Source organism: Leuciscus leuciscus (genome assembly GCF_965113295.1).
Source record: "Leuciscus leuciscus genome assembly, chromosome: 2".
NCBI lineage: Eukaryota > Metazoa > Chordata > Actinopteri > Cypriniformes > Leuciscidae > Leuciscus > Leuciscus leuciscus.
The window spans coordinates 50,495,775-50,510,420 of NC_138726.1; the positions used below are offsets into that span (position 1 = coordinate 50,495,775).

Here is a 14,646-nt window from a genome sequence, read left to right on the forward strand (position 1 = left end):
ATTGTATGAGTGTTAATTTATTGTTCTGAAAATCAAATTAAGACAACAACCCCTTACAGGCCTGAGGCTTAAAACAGAAGGTACAGCACTTATAGGACAAAAGCAGTCAAACACAGCCATAAAAGAGGACGAGCCCGACCACTCAAAACTGCAACATTCAATATGGCTGCTAGGGGAAAGCAAGTCAATTAAAATATTTTCACTTTAGAAAGCACATGCACATTTTCTGCACTAACCTGTAAAATGTTGGGTGGTTTTTTGTTTGTTTTTTTTTACTAATTTTGACATTTGTTTTGTACGTTATCTACTTTCTATTCAACAGTAGGAGCTGCACAGCTAAAAATAATGGTTGCCCAGGGGTGTTACTGAAATGACTCTAGTCCTGTAGGTGGCAGTAATGCACCCTTAAGCTGGTTTAAGAAAGAAAGAAGAGAAAAACCAGCAGTGGGACAGGGAGACTCAAGGAGACATTTATATACCATTCAAAATAAATTTGGTTCTGTGAAGAATAGAGGAAGGAATAGAAAAGAAGAAATAGTAATGGCCAGATTAAGAATAGGTCTCAGTAGTTTGAACAATACACTATACATTTTAGGGAAGCACCCAACTGTTTTTTGTGATTATTGTAAGGTTTTAGAAAACTATAGAACATGTGCTTATGATTTGCAGGTCTATTTCTATTATATCCAATTACTCGATCAAAATAATCGACAGATTACCAAAATAATCATTAGTGACAGCCCTAGATTAATGTTTAAGTTACAATGACCTACAACATAATCAATTCCTCTGGTATTTCAGCTATTTCTCTATTTAATTTTCCAACTAACTTCCATGCTGAGAAGACAACTATCAGTACACTTACTTAGAGATTTGACGGGGGTGGGGGGAGAATCAGGGTATCTTCCGTCCATTTCATTTCCTATTTGAAATGAAATAAGCAGAAACGAGAAACGGCGCCTTTATTCGTTTTTTCGCTTTTTCCAAAAAACGAAAAGACGAGATTTCGGCTTGATTTTTCGTTTTTTAGTTCACGGGCAAAAAACGAATAAATGACTTCAAAATTCGTTTTGCACATGTGGACGGTCATGAGGCGCCCCTGTCAGCCGATTGGTCAAGAAAATCTGAGCATGTGACGTCATCGGTAGTTCCCCAGGTTTATTCAACAAAATAATAGTCCTATGGCTCTGCGTACCGCATATTAAACTGTTCAGGGCAGGTCCTGGGCTTACTTATGTGCAACTTAACGCGTTTCAGAGAAATATTTATATATCAGAAATATTAAATATTAATCTGCACCCAGACGGTTTTATTAGCTGTGCGGAGTTAAATCTGTGTGGTGAAGCACATACGCAGCAGTCATAACTCTTCTTTTAGACAATACGCTCAGTTTTGGACAAGGGGTGGTTATTGCAAATACTGTAATGCAAAACTGCTGATGGTGGTGGGTACCGCGATGATGGTAAATAAAATTGCACTGTAACTGTAGCTAATCATAGCTGCGAGAGCGAGATGATTGACAGGACGATAGCGGAGGAAAAAGCGCAAGATTTTGTTAGTAAAGAAGTGAGTTTGTCTTTGAAAACAACAACAACAACAAAAAGTTTTAATAACAGTGTTCATTTTAAAGGGACATTTCCAAATATATTTTATTTATTTGTTAGCCTATGCTGTTGTTATTCTGTCTTAATCGTTTTGTTAATTCAAGTTTAATACTATGCAGGAGTTTTTTTTATTTTTTTATTGTAGCCTACTATTTTATTGTTGTTGTGTTTTCATTAAAAAATAACAATGAACCGCATTCGTTTGAAAGGTTAATCCATAGGTCTTTCATTTACTTGTGTTATCTCATCCGTCTTATTCTCTTTGTTAATAACGAAAAGGCTAATGTTAATTAAAATTGTTCAAAGAGTGGAGGAAGATGTTGTCAAACATTAAAAAAATCTAAAATAAGCGCTATATGCTGAACGTAGCCTACCCTCGTGCACTGTTCGATTTCCGTGTAGGCTACTTACGGAGCGGGTCCAATTGACAAATTTGGTAAAATTGTTTTTTTAACCATTTTTTTCAAACCGTTTTCTTTTTATAAACAGTGTAGGCCTACTGACTTTTTTTGCATCATTTTTTTTTTTTTACGTTTTCATTTTTTCTTATACATTTTATGCTTATAACATCATAACTGAACAATTCAATGTAGCTGTATGAAAATAATGTTGCCTTTTCCTAAGTTAACTTTCCCTTTAGTTTCCTATAGACATAGTTCCCTAGTTTCCCTAGTTTCATTCATTTTCTGTATCTTCAACAACATTTTCCTCAATCTCTGAAGCATCCTCTAACTCGGAAACATCTTCATCTGTATCAGTATCATCAAAAACCTGTGAAATTACTTATTTAAATGTCAATTTTTGGGAGCTCATTTTTCCTGCTGTCTATGTCAAAGTCTTGTGCCACACTAAGCAAAATTGTGGGAAAGCTCATTATTCACTCACATGGGAGTGAGAAACAAAACATAACAAAAACATACATCAAATAAATGTTTTTTATTCATTTATTGGCTCTGTAAAGCTGCCTTTGAAAATCATAAAAGGTTAAAAGCTAGGTATTTCAGATATCTTGAATATAGAAATGAGAGCTTATTTGTCTGACAAAGATTTTCATCTGTAATTTGCAATTAATTCTGAACAACGTGATTTAGCTTTTTCAAGTGTGTTTGGATAGGGTTAGATCACTTTTAGACACTTGCACTGTAATTGTCGCAACATTATAATAATGTATACTTTGTTTTCCACCAATGTCATAATTTAGAATTATAAATCGCATTTAGTATTATTTAGTGATTTTATTTGGAAAAAGTAAAGTGCTTTTATTTTGAAGTTTCCGCGCAAGGTCTTTTGGGACGCTCGTGAGTGAGAGAGTCGGCAAGCTAACAGCAAGTGAAGCACGGACAATTTAATGCTCTGCTAAAAGTGTTAAGGTTGTTATAGTGGATGTCAGCGATCTAAGGAAACCTTTATTCCCTTGTGTACAGCATGCAGCCAACGAGGTATGCTGTTTTGTGTCTGTATTTTACTTTGGTGAACGTTATTTTACATGCTGCGCATGTCATTGTATGTTCATAAGCTAATGCGTTCTTTATTTTCTCGTTATACTGTATGTTTAGTTTTCACGGTGGACATGGAGAATAAGCTTCAAATAAACCTGTAGCAAGAAAACCACTTGTGTCTGCCAGTGCTTCGAGGGAATTACAGTGAAAACTCGGACTGTTCATCAACGCGAGTGGACATTAATCGACGACGCGCAAGTTCAAAGGATCAGCATCAGTCGGTAGCGTGCAGAGCTGTCATCAAAGGACTGAAGCCGAAAACATGCACGCACGCAGACAGAAGTAAGAGGACGCACAGATCTTAATGAGCAACGTTTTCAAGACAAAGCCATAAAGAACTTGAACACTAATAAGTCAAGAGTGATCTAAGAAGAGGGCTTCTGTTAAGGTTTGCCAAAAAGATTTTTGCGTCAAAATAGCATCTGTAGTGTGTGTAGTAAATGTTTTGACTTATGTGACCATGTAATATACATTGAAGCTTGCCATTTGTAGACACACAGGGCCAGAGTTAAAAGGAAATTATATTCAAGTTTAAATAGTGTGTTTGGAAATAAGTGAAGGTTATTGGCCATTTAATATTTAAGTGTCTAAGTCTATAAACTCTGCAGAGTTCATGCATAATGAGCACATTTTGAAAGGTAATATCCAAAGTTGAGTTTAGCTGGGTTTTTTTTGCACACTTTCAATTTTCTAATCGCATTTGAACCTCATTGAAAACTGGTATTTGAAAACCTTTAAGTCATTTAAGCTTACAAGTAACAATATGTAAGTGACATTTAAATTTGAGTAAGTGTTAAAGGCAAACATAACAGTTTAATTACACCCTTTATTTAGAAAGGTGCGTCAATTTAAAGGATTAGACAATGTCAGAGTCAAGTGAGCCTACAACCCAGGTTAGGGAAAGCATAGAAGAAGATCAAGTTGGTGTTGCTGAAGTCCAGCAAGAGGAAGCGCAGCAGCCAAGACGAAGTCAAAGAGTCAGAACTCTAACCGAGAAAGGTAGAGAATTGCAAGATGAAAAAATTAAAGCGCTTCAACAAAGGTTCAATTACATTTACGACAAATGGAGAACCCAAGTTAAATCTTCAAAGAAGCCATTATCACAGTCAACAGAGCCCTTACCTGATGATCTGCTTAATGACATCATCGGTTGCGTCACAGGTCTTTCTGCAGACGTTCAGCGTGTTTATGATGAACTACGTGACGTCTCAATTCCAGAGCAAGACACACGTCGAAGAGTGGATCTGTGTGTAGAGATTTCCAAGTTCATTGTATCCAGAGCCTTAAGTCGACTGCATGGAAAGATTCCAGAAGGAGAAAAGCAAGATTGGCCTGAAGCAGGCTCTCTCTTCGACTCAAGTACATACAAATCGGGTTCTGTCACTTCTCTCTTGAAAGACAACTCCGTGCATTCAAGTAGGTCTTCTGTTAAACGACAAGAAGCTGCCGCTGAAGCTGCTGCAAGCCAAGCTGTTCTGAAAGTGTTACAAGAACAAGAGAGAGAACAATTGGAAATACAGCGCCTAGAAGCAGAAGCTAAAAGGAAGATAGCTGATCAAGAAGCAGCAGCAGTAAGGCGTCGTTTAGAACGAGAAGCAGAGGAAGTGAAACGAAGACTACAGAGAGAGGAAGACGAATCTAAAATTAAGGCTCAACTGGAAGAAGAGTTTGGAGCTCTACAGAAGACTCTGGAAGAAAAACGGAGGAAGATACAGCATTTGGAGGCAGTAAAAGGTCTTAATGCAGCACGAGCGAGAATGCAGGTATATGATCAAGTGAAAGTCATAGAAGAAGAACGGAAAGACATACTAGAGCATGAGATGGCAGCAGATAACAAAGTCCCGGCTCCTTCAAGTCCTCAGTCTCTACGTATGACCTCCATCCCACAAGCTATGACCACCTCAAATGAAAGTACATCAGAGCTCATTAAGGTGCTTGCAGGCGCTCTAAGTGCCAACAGAATTCCAGTTCCTGAACCTTCAGTTTTCAGTGGGGATCCATTGCAATACAACGATTGGAAACTCTCCTTTGAAACACTGATCAACCAGAAGAACCTTCAAGACAAAGAAAAGATATACTACCTTCGAAGATATGTGAGTGGACAAGCTAAGAAAGCCCTCAATGGTTATTTTCTTCTCGGAACTGAGTCTGCCTATGTTGCTGCATGGGAGATTTTGGAAGAGAGATACGGAAACCCATTCACAATTGCAAAAGCATACAGAGACAAGCTCCAAGCGTGGCCCAAGATGGGATCTAAGGACAGCCTTGAGCTCAGGGAGTTCAGTGATTTTCTCCGTAGTTGTGAGGCTGCCATGGTTCACATCAAGGCATTGGAAATCTTGAATGACTGTAATGAAAACAGGAAAATTCTCTCCAAGTTACCTGATTGGCTAACGGCAAGATGGAACCGGAAGGTTATCGAAGTAGAAGAAGAGAGAAACCAATTTCCCTCCTTTAGCCAATTTGTCAAATTTCTGGCAAGGGAGGCCAAAATTGCCTGCCATTCTGTCACATCGTTGCAGTCACTAAAACAAGGTGAAGCTGAAAACCCAAAAGTCCAAAAACATCAAAGCTTCAGAGCAAAGACGCTGACCACAAGTTCCAGCGAACAGACTTTTACTACATGCACTTTCTGTAAGAAAACTGGGCATACTTTGCACAAATGCAGGAAGTTCATGGAGAAAGCCGTTCCAGACAGAATCAAATTCATTCGAGTTGAAAGTCTATGCTTTGGGTGTCTCAGGTCTGGTCACCAGTCAAAGAGCTGCAACAGTAGGAGTGTCTGCGACATTTGCAACAAGCGGCATCCTACCTGTCTGCATGAGGAGCGAGACAAAAAAGAGCAAAGACCGCCACAAGCCAAGCAAAATCCAAGTCAAGAAAGATACAGAGAAATACCTCAATCATCCCAACATGAAGAAACCACAGCCGCTACTTCCAATAGAGTAATACTTGGTGAAGCTAATGCACAAACAGCTGCAGTAATTCCTGTCTGGCTTTCATCCTTAACTCAACCAGAACAAGAAGTCCTTGTATATGCTCTGTTGGATTCTCAAAGCGACACAACTTTCGTTCTAAGTGAAGTAGCTGAAGCCTTGGAAGCAAACAAAGAACAAGTCAAGCTCAAGCTCTCTACTATGGCCTCAAGAACCACAGTAGTAAGCTCTCAAAGAGTAAATAACCTACAAGTCAGAGGCTTTTACTCCGGTAAGAACATCTCCTTGCCACCAGTCTACACGCGCGGGTTTATTCCAGCCAACAGATTGCACATACCTACAAACGAAACTGCGAAAGCATGGTCCCATCTAGAGCACCTCCAAGAAGAGATCGCACCTCTGCAGGACTGCGAAGTAGGTCTGCTTATTGGGTATAACTGCTCACAAGCTCTACTTCCAAAGGAAGTTGTGTTTGGCGAAGATCATCAACCTTATGCACAGCGTACGGACCTTGGATGGAGCATTGTTGGCCATAGGAATCCCACTGTAGACTACGGTGATGCCATCGGAATCAGTCATCGCATAGTAGTGAGACAAGTGACACCATGTGTGGAGCCTTCTCTCAATCTCAAAACTGAAGTACACTATGTGAGCCGAACCAAAGTAAAAGAGATCACTCCCTCAGACATCATAAAGGTCCTTGAGTCAGACTTCTCTGAAAGAGCTGGAGAAGATGATCCGGTGTCTCAAGAAGATCTGAAGTTCCTGGCAAAGTTGAGAGAAAACATCACACAGAAACACAATGGTCACTACGAAATGCCATTACCGTTCAAAGAGGAAAGACCCAAATTACCTAACAACAAGACATGCGCAACACATCGACTGCACTGTCTTGAAAGGAGACTAAAGAAAGATCAACAGTATTACAAAGACTACGTAAACTTCATGGACGATATCATTTCACGTGGTGAAGCGGAAAAGGTCCCAGAGGAAGAAATTGACAACAATCCGGCCTGGTACATTCCACATCATGGAGTTTATCATCCACGAAAACCAGGAAAAATACGTGTAGTATTTGACTGTTCTGCCAAGTTTAAAGAAACATCTCTCAACGACTACCTGCTTACCGGTCCTGACTTGACAAATACATTGGTGGGTGTTCTATGTCGCTTCAGAAAAGGTTCCATTGCAGTCATGTGTGACATTGAAAGGATGTTCCACCAGTTTCACGTGAAAAGGGAAGATCAAGATTATTTAAGATTCCTTTGGTGGGAGAATGGCAACTTGGAAACCATACCATCAATTTATAGAATGAAGGTCCACTTATTTGGAGCAGCCTCGTCTCCTGGCTGTGCCAACTTCAGCCTGAAACATCTGGCACGACAAGGACAAGGTCAGTTCAGTGAAGACTCCATACGCTTCATTCAAAGAAATTTCTACGTTGATGATGGTCTTGCAAGCGTCCAAACTGAGAAGGAAGCCATTCAGCTCGTCAAAGAATCAAGAGAACTTTGCTCCACTGGCAAGCTAAGACTCCACAAGTTTGTTTCCAACAGTGAGAAAGTGATGGCAACCATCCCAGAAGAAGAACGTGCCACAATCAAAGATCAAGACATGGCCTTGAGTTCACCGCACATGGAGAGAGCTCTAGGAGTAGAGTGGTGCATCACATCAGACTCATTCAAATTCAGAGTTCAAGTAAAACCTAATCCGCTAACAAGAAGAGGTGTGCTCTCTACTGTAGCCTCTGTGTATGATCCCCTGGGGTTCATGGCACCCTTTGTCCTTTTGGGGAAACAAATACTCCAGCAAATGTGCAGAGAGAAGATTGGCTGGGATGAGGAACTTCCGGAAGACCTAAGACCCAAGTGGGAGTCCTGGATCAGAGACCTACCCAATCTGGCTGAAATGCAAATCAAAAGATGTTTTTTACCTTCAAATTTCGGCAACGTGAAAGGATATGAACTTCACCACTTTGCGGATGCAAGCGTCTCCGGCTACGGTGAATGTACCTACCTGCGAGCCATTAACATGTCCGACGAAGTTCATTGCTGTCTGGTAATGGGCAAGTCAAGAGTGTCACCAACCAAGGTCACAACTATTCCGAGACTTGAGCTCTCTGCGGCAGTTGTTGCAGTTCGAACTAGTGACATGCTCCAAAGGGAATTAGAAATCCAAGATCTGCAAGAGTTCTTTTGGACAGATTCCACAGTCGTTCTTGGCTACATAAACAATGACGCCAGAAGATTTCAAGTTTTCGTAGCCAACCGCATACAGAGAATCAAGTCAAGTACAATGCCTGAACAATGGGCTTATGTTGCCTCTGAGGATAATCCGGCAGATCATGCCTCTCGGGGTTTAACCGCAGAGCAACTTAAGACCTCAAACTGGTTCACAGGTCCAAAGTTTCTTTGGTGTAAAGAACTACCTGAAAGAGAACCCAAGGTGGGAGAAATCAGACAGGATGATCCCGAGCTTCGCAAGGTGCTTGTGTGTAATACTAAAGCCAAGGAAGACAGATCTTTTTTGGATCGCCTACAGAAATTCTCTGATTGGTCAAGAGCAGTAAAAGCAGTTGCCAGATTGAAACGACAAGTCAAAGAATACAAAGGTGTGAAGCAAAGAACCAACGAAGCTACAAGCCTAGAAGAAAGGAAAGAAGCAGAACTCGCTATCATCAAGCTAGTTCAAGAAGAAGCATTCTCTGATGAGATAAAGAGCTTGAAAGCAAAACGGTTAGTTACCAAGACCAAAGACAGTAAGCTGTATAAGTTGAGTCCTTTCTTGGACGAAGAGGGTATTCTAAGAGTGGGAGGACGCCTAAGTCAAGCCACGTTACACCCACATGTGAAACATCCAGCAATACTCCCAAAGAACTGCCACATATCAGTCTTACTCATTGAGCACTTTCACGAAAGAGTGCAACATCAAGGACGTGGAATGACAATAAACGAACTGCGAGCTAATGGATGGTGGATCCTGGGATGCAGCAGTGCTGTCTCATCACACATCTCCAAATGTGTCAAGTGCAGAAAGTACAGAAGAGGTACTGAAGAACAAAGGATGGGTGACTTACCACAAGACAGAACGGAGATGACTCCACCCTTCACATACTCAGGCATAGACTGCTTTGGTCCAATCTATGTAAAGGAAGGAAGAAAAGATCTCAAAAAATATGGTCTCTTACTTACCTGTCTATGTTCAAGGGCCATACACATAGAGATGATTGATGACATGACAACTGACGCATTTATTAATGCTTTAAGGGCATTCATTGCCATAAGAGGAAATGTGCGTCAACTAAGATGTGACCAAGGAACTAACTTTGTTGGCGCAAGGCGAGAGTTTGCAGAACTCATGAAAGAAATGGATCAAGAAAGAGTAAAGGCTCTAGGATGTGAATTTTTTATGAATCCTCCAGCGGCAAGTCACATGGGCGGTGTCTGGGAGAGACAAATAAGAACAGTAAGGAGTGTTCTAACTGCTATACTTGACCAGTCATCACGAAGGCTTGACAGCACCTCACTAAGGACATTTCTGTATGAGGTTATGGCTATTGTTAACAGCGGACCACTCACAGCTGAACATTTGAATGATCCATCTGGACCTGAACCTTTGACTCCGAACCACATCCTTACAATGAAGTCAACCATCATTCTGCCTCCACCTGGACAATTTGTTGGAGAAGATCTCTATCTTCAAAAGAGGTGGCGTCGAGTGCAGTATTTGGCTAATGAGTTTTGGACCCGATGGAGGAAAGAATATCTATTAAACTTACAACCAAGACAAAAGTGGCACATGGATAAAAGAAACTTGAAGGTCAATGACATCGTCCTTCTACAAGATGATCTGGTACCACGCAACGAATGGAAACTAGCAAGGGTCACAGAAGTCTATCCAGGGTCAGATAGTAGGGTGAGAAAACTAAGGTTGCTAGTTAGTAACACTACATTTGACAAAAAGGGGAAACCCACAACTAAAACAGTGTTTCTTGAAAGACCCATACATAAAGTTGTTACTCTGCTTGAGGCAGACTAAGGTGTTTAATGTTTTACTGAAACTCCATGCTAAATGGTTAAATACCAAAAGGTCAGAAGTTGTGTTTATAAGTTTACTTGCAACAACCATTATGTGTAGAGAAATCCACATTAAGGTTTGTGTGATTTGGTGGGAGTGTAATTGTCGCAACATTATAATAATGTATACTTTGTTTTCCACCAATGTCATAATTTAGAATTATAAATCGCATTTAGTATTATTTAGTGATTTTATTTGGAAAAAGTAAAGTGCTTTTATTTTGAAGTTTCCGCGCAAGGTCTTTTGGGACGCTCGTGAGTGAGAGAGTCGGCAAGCTAACAGCAAGTGAAGCACGGACAATTTAATGCTCTGCTAAAAGTGTTAAGGTTGTTATAGTGGATGTCAGCGATCTAAGGAAACCTTTATTCCCTTGTGTACAGCATGCAGCCAACGAGGTATGCTGTTTTGTGTCTGTATTTTACTTTGGTGAACGTTATTTTACATGCTGCGCATGTCATTGTATGTTCATAAGCTAATGCGTTCTTTATTTTCTCGTTATACTGTATGTTTAGTTTTCACGGTGGACATGGAGAATAAGCTTCAAATAAACCTGTAGCAAGAAAACCACTTGTGTCTGCCAGTGCTTCGAGGGAATTACATGCACTTTAGAACTGGAGTTGAAGTGCCCTGTCATACAAACACATGTGTCCGTACAGTTGCATTTTAATAGCTGAGGGACAAATTGACCCGGGCGGGAACATCACAAATGTAATAGTAATTTTGTTTGTATGTCAACACACATCAGCATGTAGAAACTTTGCATGCATGATCATGATGATAAATGAAAAAAAGTCACAAAATACCAACAAACAAAGGTTTAATATTATTTCAGGTAGATTGAAAAAATAAATGATGGCTCATTTTTACCATCTGTGGCTGACAAAATATTTTTCTGTATTAAAATAAGTGTGGAAAAGCTAATTTTAGCTTCATAAGGTTGTAAAAAAAAAAATATATATATATATAACCAAGCAATTTTATTATTTTGGGTCAGTAGCCTACAGTTGCATTAGAGTGTTAAAATGTTTGGGTCAAATTGGCCCGTGAACATCAGGAACGTAGCCTAGGCTACTATAGTAATTTTGTTTGTATAGGCTATGTCAAAACACAGTAGCATGTTGAAACTTTGCATGTTCGTCATGATAAATGAGAAAGTCACAAAATATCAAGAAAAAAACCATAGGGTTAACAGTATTTCCAACAACTAGAAAATCTAAGGGTTCTTACTTCTTTCACACCTGCCTCATTTAGTTCTGTTGAATCGCACTAGAGTTCGTTTTCCCCCTTGGTGCGGTTCGTTTGGGCAGGTGTGAATGCAGCAATCGCACTCGGGTGCGCACCAAAAGCGGTACGCTTTCAAACGAACTCTGGAGCGGTTCGTTTGTGGTGAGAACGTGATCCGACCTCGAACAGACCCAACTGCCAAAGAACAGGCTATGATTAGCTACAGTTACAGTGCAATTTTATTTACCATCATCGCGGTACCCACCACCATCAGCAGTTTTGCATTACAGTATTTGCAATAACCACCCCTTGTCCAAAACTGAGCGTATTGTCTAAAAGAAGAGTTATGACTGCTGCGTATGTGCTTCACCACACAGATTTAACTCCGCACAGCTAATAAAACCGTCTGGGTGCAGATTAATATTTAATATTTCTGATATATAAATATTTCTCTGAAATGCGTTAAGTTGCACATAAGTAAGCCCAGGACCTGCCCTGAACAGTTTAATATGCGGTACGCAGAGCCATAGGACTATTATTTTGTTGAATAAACCTGGGGAACTACCGATGACGTCACATGCTCAGATTTTCTTGACCAATCGGCTGACAGGGGCGCCTCATGACCGTCCACATGTGCAAAACGAATTTTGAAGTCATTTATTCGTTTTTTGCCCGTGAACTAAAAAAACGAAAAATCAAGCCGAAATCTCGTTTTTTCGTTTTTTGGAAAAAACGAAAAAACGAATAAAGGCGCCGTTTCTCGTTTCTGCTTATTTCATTTCAAATAGGAAATGAAATGGACGGAAGATACCCTGTCTGGGGAGGAGTGTTTTTGACCTATTACTGGTTTGTCCAGTTTATCAACATTAAACAACATGATCAAAACAGAGATAGTCCAATCATGCATCAGCTTTAGTTTCTCCTTCAATGGAAAGAAGCCATTTTATGAAATGCAACCATTTCACTCCAAGACACTAAAAAGGACTGAGAGAAGAATTGATCACTGAGAAGGATTAATTATTTTAATTTATAATATTATAATGGTTTTACAATGGCAGACGGTAAGAGACATCAAATGAAGCATTTTCAAGAAATATTGTAGGATGTGGTGATTCTTCTTTCTCTTCTTTTGTAATCAAACATTTTTGTAACCAAATTTTCATGAAAATTTATTTAAAAAATACATATCATGTTTTGTAGATAATTAGTTAAAAAAATTATATATTCAACTTATATAACTTAATACAGTATAAAGTATAAAGTATACTATATATATATATACTTTGTCATCCTCTTCCTGCTTTTGTTTTACAGAATTGCGATTAGTGTTATTAGGAGGACATCTGAGTGGTAAGAGTAGTGTGGCACACTCCTTTTTAAATGTTAAATGTGAATCTGGTCAAATGACCACACAGTGTGTGAAGATGGAAGGAAACACACACGGCAGGAAAATCATTCTTGTGGACACCCCAGGCTGGTGGAAGTGTTTTCAGTTATGTGACACCCCAGAGCGCCTGAAAGCGGAGCTTGTTAGGAGCACCAGTATCTGTCCACCGGGACCTCATGTTTTCCTCCTGGTGATAGAGGTTGATTCTGCTTTCTCAGAGAAGCACGGGAAAGTAGCCGAGGGTCACGTGCAGTTCATTAGTGAAGACACCTGGGATCAAACCATTATAGTCTTCACAAAACTCAAACATTTGGGTGACAAAACTATAGAGCAATATGTAGAATGTGAAGGGGAAAACTTGAACAAGCTTACTCAAAAATGTGGAAACAGATATGTTGGTTTTGACACTGACCTGGATAGAGATGGTTCCCAGGCGAAAGAGCTATTTAGGCAGATAGAGAAACTTGTTGCTGAAAACAATGGCCGATTTTTTAAAGCTGATGCAAGAAGGCTGATGGATTTGGAGATTAAAATAAAAAATGTGGAAGAGAGAGCAACTGCCAGAGCACAACAAGTTTTGGAGAAGAGAAGAAAACTGGAAGAAATAAAAAGTGATGCCGGTCAGTCTCCAATTTTATAATTTATTTTTACTCAGTATAATCATAATTATATTGCATAAAAATGATCAATTGTTGTCATTGCAATCAGCTGTAGCCTACAACATAGACAAATACAGTATACTAAAGTCTCTAAATGAAACAAGTAAAGTTTGTTAAATATATATATATATATATATATATATATATATATATATATAAAATATTGTATTATAATATTATAAATAATATTTATTTATAAATATAAATATTTCACAATTCTATATATTTTAAATATATTATAAAATACATATTTTCAACAGAAGCAGAGCATGATGTTACACCTCTGAATATTGTGATGCTGGGCTGGGTCCTGTCAGGCAAGACATTATCTTGCAGTGCCATCTTGGGTGCTGACATTTCATTTGACAAGACTGTGAAGTGTGTCAGAACATGTGGAGAAGTGAATGGAAGACAGGTCACTGTGGTGGACACACCAAGCTTTTGGAAATTTCTTCCGTATCAACTGAACGCAGATTCAGTGAATACTGAGATCTTGAAGGCAATGGATTCTTCCCCCCATGCAATCCTCTTGGTTATACCAGCAGACACATCGTTTTCAGAAGAGCAGATGGAAATCATATTAGAAAACATGAGACCACTTGGTGAAAAGGTCTGGAGGCAAACCATGGTGCTCTTCACATGGGGAGGATCATTGGGAAACAAACCTATTGAGCACCACATTGAAAGTGAAGGTGACGCTCTTGTGAGACTCGTCGAGATGTGCGGGAACAGATATCATGTGTTTGAGAGCATAAGAGAAGATCGCACCCAAGTAAATCAGTTACTGGAGAAGATTGAGGAAATGATCAAGGAAAGTGCTCTGCTGGAAAGTGATGATGAACATCAGAGGAAGAAAAAGAAGTCCCAAGAAAGAGAAACCCTATCTGAGTGGCTTAGAGTTGAGGATATCAAAAAATTACTTAATGAAGAATGGGAGAGGAGTGATGCTGTGGTGAAAGAGATGTTGAAAACAATGAGCCCACAAAGATTTGTCAGAAGTGGAAGAAGTTTATATTTACCTCTGAATTGTATGTGTCATTTTTTGCAATAAATTAATTTTGATACTTATACTCACTTTAATTGCCTCATTATGCTTTTGCTTGCAGTTAGTGGAGAAGTAATAAATACAGAATCATTTATCAACAAACTCCAGCTGAAAGATGCACTTGAGAGGGAATGGAATCGTCGGGAAGCAGCAGACATGGCTAGGATCCAGTATAAACTACAATGCCTTGATGCCAATGGTAAGTACAGAAAAAA

At 39.4% G+C, this 14,646-nt stretch overlaps 1 protein-coding gene across 7 annotated transcripts in view; it reads left to right on the plus strand.

Annotated features, from left to right (window-relative positions):
• Window positions 1–12,342: 12,342 nt before the first annotated feature.
• Window positions 12,343–14,646, plus strand: part of LOC309488182 (GTPase IMAP family member 8-like) — a 72,398-nt gene continuing 70,094 nt past the window's right edge. For 5 of the 7 annotated variants that reach the window (XR_014202047.1, XM_082156269.1, XM_082156272.1 and 2 more), the window contains exons 1-4: window positions 12,343–12,401; window positions 12,655–13,347; window positions 13,647–14,414; window positions 14,493–14,630. Coding sequence is in view for 6 of the 7 variants with exons in the window: in XM_082156269.1 (XP_082012395.1) it covers window positions 12,392–12,401; window positions 12,655–13,347; window positions 13,647–14,414; window positions 14,493–14,630 (1,609 nt within the window). In the remaining variant the exon portion in view is untranslated. The remainder of the gene's footprint in view (window positions 12,402–12,654; window positions 13,348–13,646; window positions 14,415–14,492; window positions 14,631–14,646) is intronic. The other 2 variants (XM_082156268.1, XM_082156271.1) reach the window with 1 other exon arrangement.